An 11,289-nucleotide genomic window follows, 5' to 3' on the forward strand; every position below is an offset into this window, starting at 1 on the left:
TCACCAGTAAAGCAAGATGGCAGTTTTAACCTTTTTGGTGTGGAAATGTTTTTTTTTGGACTGCTTTTTTCTCTGATTCATCGACTCAGAGCTTGTTTTTATCTATATCATTAATCATAGTGATTTACTTACAAATTTTGAAGGTAAAAGCTAATTTTCCTAAGTATTTATTGCATCATTAGTTGTAACAAGAAGTCACATGTTTAATATATTTATATAAATAGTGCTAAATAACAGGATGCGGTATCAAGTTTAGATATACACAGAGTTGAAAAGAAAGATTTTAATATTTAATTTAGGGAATTAAATAGTATTTAAAAGACTTCTTTTAAAAGCAAAGTAGTTTAAAGAATCGGAAAGCATTAATCTACATCCACTATATTGACTTTTCAAATTATTTGAAAAAAATTAAAATCAAGACTCCCAAACTTTACAAAACTAAGGTCCTGATTTTACAAAAATCGTGTAAGTGAACTCTGGATATAACGATAAGTGTTAGCCTAAAGAATCAGCTTTTGTGGTTTTACTTATGTGGTAGCAACGAATGCTGTTTTTTTTTAATGTATAAAAATATTTCTTATCAGATCTTCACCATTTTTAAACTTAAACTATCTTTCAAAACAAACTGCCTATCTAATGCCAAAAGGCGATAACTTAAAAATCGTACAACACGGACCTGTCGTTTTATCCCATGTGCTCTTCAAATATCAAAATTTATGAATGAACATTTAATTCAACGGAATGATTATTTTACCTGATATGATATTTATTTTCCAACTCGCTTCAATTTTCCAATCAAAGAATTGAAATCTGCTAGAATAGGCTCTTTGCTTATTGTTTAAGATTTTAGAAATTGTTGTTATTTATTTGCTTTAACTATCAAATAGAATGTGCTTCCCAGCTTTCCTGATAAACTTCTGTCTTCAGCAAAGAACACAAATTTTCTATTAGATGGCACATTAAGCGTTCTTTCAGATCCCATGACCAATGGAATATTTAGCGATGTAAAAAATAACCAGAATATAATTTAACAAATTTATTATTTTGTTAGCCTATTGAAAAGATGACTAGTTTTTTAAGTTTTATTCTACTCAAATGATTTGTAAATGATTCGCTCTGGTTATTGCTTCCGCCGTATAATGCTAAACAGTATATACCTTCTCAAAATCTTTATTTCCTAATTGTTGATAAGTTCTCGTCGTATTTATTCATTGAAAGTATTTGTTAATGCTGCAAGAAAATTATGATTGTTTTAACAAAATAATGACGTTGCTTGACCAACTCAATACTTAAACTACGAATGACTTAATAACATCGTGACGAAGTCTTAAGCAATGTAACAAGCATCAAAGTTTTTGAAGTTTGTTCTACTGCACTCGTTAATATATAATTATAATTTATTAAACCTTCAGTTTGTTAGCAAAAGGTTTACTGAGATTTCAAGTTTTTTTTCTGTCATTTTTTTTGAAGAATGGTAAAAGAACCGGTTTTTTCATTTTTTAAAATTTTTTTTTCTGTGAAAATTTCTGAAACATAAATTTCACACTTACATTTTTGAATCATAAATTTTAATGTAATGTTATATAAATAGTTTAAATTTATTAAATTTAAATAGTTTTTTACCCCCGGAAGAGCTATTTATAACAATTCTCTTAAAAAAACGGTCTTAAAAATTACTCTAAATTATTTTAACTTATTTATTCACAACTGTTGTTACTCTGAATTATTTTAACTTATTTATTCATAACTACTATTATTGTTAATTATAATAAATAACTGTTAATAACTTATTCATAATTCTGACACGTTTTAAAAAATCGAAGCCAAAAAACATGCACAAATTTTATCTTTAAAGCCATTCTTCACAAAACACAAAAACCTTGAAATTTACAAATACATGTGGTATTTGTGAATTTCAAATAAGAGAAATTTACTTTAAATACAAAATGAATACAAAATAGATGCATAATAAATACATTGCTTAATAAGAAATATAACACTTCTGTTAAATGTGCAAAACGATGACAAAAAATAAATTACTCTCACTCAATTTGGTTTCTTAATTTTTTTTTAAAGCTGGAGCTCCTTGCTCCGACCTAATTTCACCCGGATCTACAAACGAGTACAAGTAGTATAAATTTAAACCCTTAATTAAGTTACACTTATATAACTACTTGTATTGCTCTTAAATTTAATGAATTGAATTTCTTTAAAAAAAAAATCTTAACTTTTGGTTTATTTCATTATTATTTGGCTCTTGCAAACCTTTTTAACAATGATCCCTATTCCTGTATAAGTATACAATTCAATTTGAAATTTATAAGTATACAATTCAATTTGAAATTTAGTGAAGGTCAGCCGAGTACTGATGAGTTGTTCACACAAGCTGAGCTGAATGAACTCGTGAGAGGTTTGGATTTAAGGAAAAACCAAATGGCTTGGTCCTAGAATAAAAGCGCCTAACTCTAAACTTATTGTAAGTAACATCCAAAAAGATATCCAAAAAGATAACTCTTGATAAGAAGTGGACTTTAAAGCTCTAATTAGTCTTAATATCCACCTTTTGCACAACCTCTTGACTTTCTTCCAAAAAACTTGGCTAATGAGAGTGAAGAGTAGGGGAACAGTTTCATTAAGACAAGAGATGGAGAAACGATATTAGTGATTACTGTTGCTCAGTTCACAGATAAAAAAATGCTTCACATCGGAAAAAAAGGTATACAAGAAAAAACTTAGTACCTAAGATATTTGTAATGTAGTTTATTATTACAAGTTAAAACTTTAAGCGAGAAAAGATTTTTCGATTTTTATGTATCAAATTTCTCCTATTTTGAAATATGTAATCGATATCACGTTGTAAGAGAATTGTGGGTAGTAAAAAAGAACTGGTACCAAATACAATTTCAGCAGCCAAAAGTAAATAAAAATTAGGTGACTTGGTTGAGTCATTAAAAACATTTTTTTTTGTTGGCATGCATTCTCAGTAAGAGAAAGTGTTTATTTGAATAGTCAAAAAAAACCGAATCATAATCAAGTTGTAATTAATATCTGTATCAGAAAATAGTTGTCGCTTTTTCTGTTGAGTTGATTAACACATTTAAATCTACTCTCATAGATTTTAATTTTGAATGAACAGCCTCGTCACTGTTGGGCGCTTGGATAGGTCACAGTTTGGTATTCAGCAAAAGGCTAAACATAACATGGTAGAATGTGAAGCTCCCAACTTAATAAAATTGCGTCTTCTAGATTTAATAACGATTAACGCGGGCGAATGACGCGTTAATAACATGAATAATGCGTTTTCGCGGGTTGAATAACGCGGGCGATAATGGTCATTTAACCTAAACAACGCTTGATGATAATCACAAATAATAAGTTATACTTTTATTATTTTATTTGAAATTTGTGCTGGTTAAGTTTAAAGCTTGAGCATATTTTTTTGATAAAAGTTATAGACTCCTACACTAAGTTGTTACATATAATAATAGTATAAATTATGTGAAAAAAAGCTTAAAGAAATTATATTCTTTTTTTTTTTTTTTTGCTATTCTATGAGCACACCCTCTTTTCTCTTGCTGTGGATCAGGTACTTCGCGTTGTTGTAAACTAATCCCGTCTGGCGTATAAATTTTTAGAATACATGACTCTTAACATGTAAGAATACAAAGAAAGCTTAAGCGACGCAATGTAATTATTATTACTCAAAGTGTAGCTTTTCTGTCAGGTTAAAGGTAACTTCCCGTAATAACTCATAATAAAGAATTTTAGTGATAAAGGGAAACGTTAAGGAGCATCATATTTCTAATTTCTAACCAGAACATCGTACGTATAACTGCCAACGTTTAATTGTTCGATTTTTTTCCAATGAAAAAGATGCATTTTTTCATAACTCTAAAATTTGATTTTATAAATCTTTAACGTCAATAGTGTAAAGAATGCAGTGAAACTTTTAGTAGTTTGAAAATAACATTTCGACAGCGGATTGAAGTTTCATATAATGCCAAATGAATAAGGACATTTGCAAAATAAAACGGTCGTATTTAATTATTAGTACCGATGTAGAGCTTTTCAAATACCGTGTGCATCTCCATGGTCATCTTGATCACGGTGTCTCTTTCGTTCTAACTCTCGTATTTTAAGCCACCACAATGCAAACAGCAACACATTTTAAAACACATTGGTTGTAATTACGTAGCTTAGAACTTAAGATCTAATTTTCTTTTCCGACGTGTGTAAAACAAAAGTACTTTCTTCTTCCTCCGTTTTATTGTTTCAGAAAACATCAAGCAAAACAACTGTTTTGAACTTAACAATTGGTATAACGAAATTTTTATTACTATTTAACAAAATAACGCTACGACTAATGAAATCCTGGCTATTGGGGCCATAAAATTAAATACTGATTACAAAAGAAACACAACAAGCGCCTTCACATTTCTCTGCAATGACTTCAAACTACTTAAGCTATTTCCATAAACAAAAATTACACCAGGTTATAACTGCCATGTTGGTATTTGATAAGAAACAGTGCATTGATCTTTATTTGTCAACTGTATCGAGAACTAATTTCTAGACAATATCTTTGAATAGAAATTGAGATTAATCAATGTTTCCAGCAAAATAATCTTTTTTTTCTTCTTCTTAAGATACTTTTTAAATACTTTTCAATCACGGTATTATTGCATCATTTTAAAACTCTTAAGCAGTTTTTCAAAATTTACACACCTAAATTTACCATACAAAAATTTCCTATGGCAATGGTATGTCAAAGGTAAGCGTCAAATATCCATCAAAATCCATAAAACGATTACTATTGGTCCATTCTGATATTCTTTCCATTATAAACATGTTGCTCAACTTTAAGTAATGTAAAACTTCAATTTTGATACTTAAAGACTTTAAGATTATGTGATGCATAATTGCAATAAAGATCAACCAGGTTAATTAAGTGCATAACTTTCTCTATTTATCTAAGTTAGCTTTAATTATTTTGAAAAGCTTTGAGAAATGCCTGGAACTTTGTTTGTTTTGCTGAAATGAAAAGTTTTAACGGTTAAAGTTTCAAATCTATTACAATTATCTTTCACTAAAGGAATAAAACACTTACCATTTTGTGAGGAATCCAAAATGTAGCATTTGAACACATTAACAAAAATCTGATACAAATTAAAGATGTTTAAAGTAGACCAACCCCATGATAACTTTGCCATCAATATTTAAAAGGTCCAGAAAAATTCATAACAGGAAACATCGCACTACTTTCAAATATTCTAGAAAAAAAGACAATCAAATATATTGTTTTTTTTAGCTTATTACTTCATTTTTTGTTCTAAGTTTTTCTAATACTTCTTACAATAGTTAGTCTACAGAAGTGAATAAAAAAATAAGAAGAAAAAAAGATTTTTTTTTTTTAAAATACCACGAAACGAGTCATTTTTATACCCTAACGACTTTAAAATGTACGTCTTCGATAAATTCTTCGAGGTACGACCGCATACTTAGCATATAAAACACCGAACCTTAGTCTTACAGAGGTAATATAGTACAAAAAACAGGCACGTTGAATAGCGACGAGTAAAATTTTTAATTAATGGATCAACTAAATAATTTCCCCGCTTTTTTGCTTCTAATAAAAAAACGCCTCAAAAACAACAAAATCTCCTCTCTTATAATTGAACTACGAACGGCTATCATATAATAGCTATGACTACTGTGAAACCGAAACGAAAAAGAACAAAACGCTTCAAAAGGTAAAAACTTTAAATAATGCATAACGGCAAAAAACCTTATGGAATAATATATTAAAAAAAAAGATCTTTTAGTGATCAGATGCTTGAAACGCATCACAAATATGAGTTCAGGTACTTTCTTTCCAGACATATATCGATTTCAAGAAAACGTTTCTCTTACTATTCTTCTCGCTTCGTATATCAATGATAATCTACGTTTGCAGGATGAGCTGGCTCAGGATACCTAGGTTGCACAAAATAACTATATTGTTGAATTTTAGCCAAAGAATATACTACTCGATTTAGAGTTATAAACAACGCGGTTGTAATTAACATACATAAAAATGACTCTTTAAAAAAAAGTGGACTACTTCTCACTGTGAATAGAGGGACCGAATTATTGCTTTATTACTACCAAACTGTGTTACTGTGCAACTCTATTCAGAAACCAATGTTGTTTAACAAAAAAGCACCAAATAAACTAATTAAAATCTTAAGCTATCTAACTTTTGACAACATAAGTAAACTAATCAAGCTGGTGGCAAATTTGAAATACCTCTTATCAGTTGGACCAGCAGTGGATGCATAACGGTCTCTTTCATAACTATCAACTCTTCTAGGGTCCCTTTCATAAACATCCATCCTTCTAGTAGGAATACCATATACTTCAGGTGGAATTGTATCATAAGTTTCTCTTCGCACTGGGTATTGGTCAACTCTTGGAGTATCTCCATATGCTAATTTTTCACGAACAGCAGCATATGGATCAACAGTTCGAATGTACGGTGACCTGAATAAATAATAACAAATTTATCTAGAGTGAATAGAAAATTTTAAAACAGATTTTAATTTTAATAAGGATACCTCAAGTATGCTACATTCAACTTTTGCCTAGTTTTTTTGAGAGAGACTTAAATATAGCAGCTAGTAATTTTAAGAATTAGAATTACTAGCTGTTCTCATATGCACCTCATAATACAAATTATGTTCATTTTAAAAAAAAATGGTTTTCTTAAAACTTTTTAAAAAAGAAAAAAAAAAAAAAAAAAAAAAAAATTAGTTAAGGATCTAAGAAATAATACGCTACCAATGAATTTATTTTTAAAAGTAAAACAACATTTAAGATAATCCATTTAAATAATTTGTCTGTTTGTTTTAAAGGTCTTAGCTAATTTCTAACTAAAAAAGCTTTTTTAAATAAGTAATAATAGGCATTTTTAGGCATTACAACTTTTGCTAAAATAGGAGAATGCCTAAAAAGCTAAATAAGCAACCTTACAAAAAGTGAAAATAGAAAAAAAAAAGTGAAAAAAATAAACATGGGCATGTTAATTTTTATAGAGATCTAGTAACAAGCAATGAATAATTCAACAAAGTGTTTCAGACAACTAAAAATGAAGAAAAAAAAATTTATTCAAAAAAATAAATAAAAATATAGGGAATGAATTAGAAAACCAAGTATTATATCTCATACACATAATCAATAAATTCAGACAATGGACTCAATAGAGATAGAGACAAACTTTTGTATATTCCAAACCACTTTTCCAAGTGTCCGATTAAAAAAAAAGAAACAAACAAAATTTCTTTTTTTACTTTAAACACTTCTAAACACAAATGAAATGTTTGTTACATAAATTTCCTCAGTAAATCAGTAAGATTGGCTTTAAACAACTTTACTATAATTTGAATGTTAGCCAAAAAACACAAAACTATAAAATATATTACCTTGAAATAGGACTCCTTGCTCGACCAATAGCACCATACCTATCTAGCTCATAATCACGCCCATATGGGTCAGGACCATATAAATCTCTTGATGCATATGGGTCATGTGAATAGAGATCTCTAGGATACATTTCAGAAGCATATGGATCTCGATAGTATGCATCACGAGTGTAAGGATTTCTAGGATATGAATCTCGTAGATAAGTGTCTCTATTAAGAAGCTGTGGAGGTGGACCATTAAATCTATCCCTGCCATTGCTATAGGGATCTCTTCCTCTACCAGGTCCACTAAATCCTCGTCTTCCTTCCAATCTAGCTCTAAGAATTTATGTTTAAACATTTTAAAATAAAACAAATACTTAAATTTTACTTTTAAAAATTGCCTATCTATAGTTTAGACTGAGAAACAAAATGGCAGAAAAAAAATAAGAAAGTAACAAATTATAAAATATTTTAAAACTTTGTATATTTTAAAAGAAATTAAAGCACCTTCGTTGAGAACATTCTTTTGCCCTATAAGATAAGAAAAATAATGAAAGGTACTTTTTTTTTTAAGATTTTTTAAAAACAAAGGAAAAAAAATAAAATTTAAACAAAGAACCAACATTTGGTTTTTCTGTTACAAATAAAGTATAAAATTTTATATTTGTTTTTTAGGATAAATTAAATATTCTAAAGTTCATTAATAGAACTCTTTGTGTTTAAAACAGCAAAAGTGTTGGGTAAGTTTATATTCATACAAAAATTAATACTAATAAAAAATAAGTTTAATAGATTTAAACAAATAGCAACTCTGTGCAAAAGGTATTGCATTTTTTAAATTTTTTTTCAGGAATTTTTTAAGTTTATATGTCTTAGTATGTAAATTATTATTAAATTTTTTATGACTGACATAAAAGTTTGATCTTTACTCTTTATCATTTGCTGGTAACAGAAAAACAAAATTCAGATACTTTATTTAAACTTTGTCTTTTTTGGTAAACTTATAGCCTTTCTAGGTAAAATTAAGTGCAAAACATATTTTTTATTATTATTGAGCTTTTATTTTATTGTTTCAAGAAAAACTATTGAACAAAACAACCTTACCAATGCCCACCTTTTCCACACTCAAAACACAAATCATCACCTTCAGGAAGATTTTGCTTGTTCTTTGAAATCTAAAGAAATTGATAAAACTTTATAAAAATTTAATAAGCCTTTATAACTACTATTAATCAAGGTGACTTAATGAAAAGTAACTGCAGTACAGCGAAGATATTTTCTTAAATTAGGATATATTATGTAAATCAGGACACTTAACTTTATATCTAATAAAATTTGCCATAATTTACTAGTGTAATATTAATCATATACAAGAGTTAATCCATATAGGTGTATATATATATATATATATATATATATATATATATATATATATATATATATATATATATATATATATATATATATATATATATATATATATATATATATATATATATATATATATATATATACCTATATAACTCTTGCCCAAAAGTTCTTCAACTTGTAATTCCAGGAATACAGCTCATTGAAGTCAGCAATTTATTTTTATAGAAATTGAAATGGGAGAAAAAACATAAATCTTTTATACTATTGTACAAGTAATAAATTTTTTATCCCTTTCCATAAAAAATCATTTAAAAAAGCATATAAAGTTTTTAGATATTCTATCACTGCCAAAATTCATGCTTTCATCAAACATATACTACAACTTCTGGTAAATCAAGCTAAAATACATGATATAATAGCATGATACCAATCAACAACCTGAGTTGTTAAATGGTATCATGCCATTACAGTTGAGGTTATTTGTGTAATATATATTTTCTAATATTAGAAAGTGTATTTGCATTTTGCTGCTTAATATTCACCTAATTTGTGATTTCTGCATCTCAAACACATCAATAGTATGTAAAATTTTGTAGGTCATAAACTAAACTTTTCACATGTAACTAACAATCTATATGATAAGTGTACTGAATACATTTTTTAAATGTGTTAATTTATTATTACTCCCAACATAATATTAAACATAATTAAGTCAAAAAATTTTTTTTACATCAATTATTTGTCTTCATGAACTACAAAAATCTTACAATAAAGTTTGGTCTAAGCTTTGGTAAATATTTCTGTTACTCAACTTAAATAAGTTGAGTAACAAAAGAGTGCTAATAATCTAATACTATAAATAATTTTCAGCTTCAATAAAATGTCTCTTAGATTGGAAAAGAATACAAAGAATCGTTTTAGTTCACACACTTTTTAAAACTTTTTTTATTTGTCTAATTTGCTAACAGCCTGAATTGCTGAATTTAGGGCCTGTTTATATGGACAGGGGCTAGCCCGTTTGCCGAGCTTGTCTGGAAAACGAGCCAGTTTTAAAATTGCGTTTATATGAATTTTTGTCAAAAAAATTTTAAATGCTATCGAGGTCAGCCTGGCTTTATATAAACGCAAAATAAAATTAAGTTAAAATATTGATGACATTGATATCTTGGCAAACGGGCTGTCTTGGCAAACAAGACAGCCCGCTTTTCATATAAACAGGCCCTTAATACAAAAATTATTATTATGTTAATACAATTCAGAAAAACATTAAATTTATATATAAAAAAAAAACAACATATATATATATATATATATATATATATATATATATATATATATATATATATATATATATATATATATATATATATAACAGTGTTAAGATTGTGTTTTTATCAATAAAACTATTGTGTAATTGTTAAATATATATATAAACACCTGAATAACAATCTTAAACCCATCTACAGAAGTTCCACTGGCACCATTGATAATATTTGTAGCTTCATCTTTGTTTTCAACAAACTGCAATTATGTTATGCATAAAAAAAAAAAGAGATTAATAAATAAATCTGATATTGAATGACGTTTTCTTTTAGCACATAAGTACTTCAAAGTAAACAGTACTTCTTATTACAAAAAAACAATTAATTTATGATTATACCATTTAAAAACATAAATAATACTTTTTTTGGTGGTTCCTATTCTAATGTTTTTTCTTTAAAAGATACAGGGAAATACTAAGATATCGTAAATTACTTTATAATAGCTGAGAATAAGAGTATTGAGCCCTAACACTCATAATTATATGTTCAATAATTTCATACAAATAACATACAATGTTAAATTTAACACTTACTGAAATTTTACAATTTATACTAATACAAAATATAGGAAAAAAAAGCAGAGTGATTGGGTTTGAAAAGTTAACAAGTACATACTTAGTATGATATAAACATTGATTGAAAGTGGGGCATGGCAGCAGTAATGGACAAAGTTTAGGGTTAAACTTTAATATCTACATAGCTGTCATGGTTTTTATTAGAAAATGAAAAAAAGTTATAAGTGCTAATATATATCAAAAGGAGAAAATAGATGTGAAATTGCCAACTTGGCTGCTATGACCGAAATTATACATAGCTGAATAAAATCAAATAACCTTACCGCAAATGCATAGTTTTTGACGACATCAGTTCGTATAACTTTACCGTGCTTTGACAAAATTTCTGAAACTTTCTCGTTTGACCATGATGGATCTATTCCACCAACATATAGCTTTATAGTTTTATCATTAATAGCATTTTCCTGTGGCATGACGTTAAACTACTTACCTATTCGCAAGTAAAAGTCGATAGGATAATCAGTTGTTTATAAGTTTATTTTAAAGTGCGTGCGAGCGGATGGCAGAACTGCCACTTTCCTTTTTAAGTTTTTATTTTAGTAACCTGGTAACGAAGTTGTAAAACTTTTAAAGCATGCGTAT

General features: G+C 27.8%; 1 protein-coding gene across 2 annotated transcripts; it reads right to left on the bottom strand.

The window, feature by feature from the left end:
• Positions 1-3,617: 3,617 nt before the first annotated feature.
• On the bottom strand, positions 3,618-11,235 carry LOC145183791 (uncharacterized). Of its 2 annotated transcripts, none has more exons than XM_090085535.1 (8): positions 10,971-11,235; positions 10,248-10,331; positions 8,544-8,614; positions 7,947-7,970; positions 7,458-7,775; positions 6,286-6,519; positions 5,108-5,270; positions 3,618-5,031 (listed from the first exon to the last, which is right to left on the bottom strand). In XM_090085535.1, exons 1-7 carry the CDS (start codon positions 11,118-11,120, stop codon positions 5,210-5,212), a joined length of 942 nt encoding a protein of 313 aa, XP_089941661.1. In that variant the 5' UTR covers positions 11,121-11,235; the 3' UTR covers positions 3,618-5,031; positions 5,108-5,209. The 2 variants fall into 2 exon arrangements, with proteins under 2 accessions (XP_089941661.1, XP_089941662.1); XM_090085536.1 differs by having other exon boundaries at positions 5,108-5,973.
• Between the last annotated feature and the right edge of the window lie 54 nt (positions 11,236-11,289).

Source organism: Hydra viridissima, unplaced genomic scaffold (assembly GCF_058129835.1).
Source record: "Hydra viridissima isolate aposymbiotic clone 2 unplaced genomic scaffold, HvirCarnegie_v1 scaffold_4, whole genome shotgun sequence".
Classification (NCBI taxonomy): domain Eukaryota; kingdom Metazoa; phylum Cnidaria; class Hydrozoa; order Anthoathecata; family Hydridae; genus Hydra; species Hydra viridissima.

Excerpts from the sequence above, each read along its gene's own strand:
- LOC145183791 (XM_090085535.1), bottom strand. The coding sequence starts at position 11,120 with ATGCCACAGGAAAATGCTATTAATGATAAAACTATAAAGCTATATGTT. Across the intron at positions 10,332-10,970 it reads TCAAAAACTATGCATTTGCG|TTTGTTGAAAACAAAGATGA; the intron begins GTAAGGTTATTT and ends ACATAATTGCAG. Across the intron at positions 7,971-8,543 it reads TGTGGAAAAGGTGGGCATTG|GGCAAAAGAATGTTCTCAAC; the intron begins GTAAGGTTGTTT and ends CTTATCTTATAG.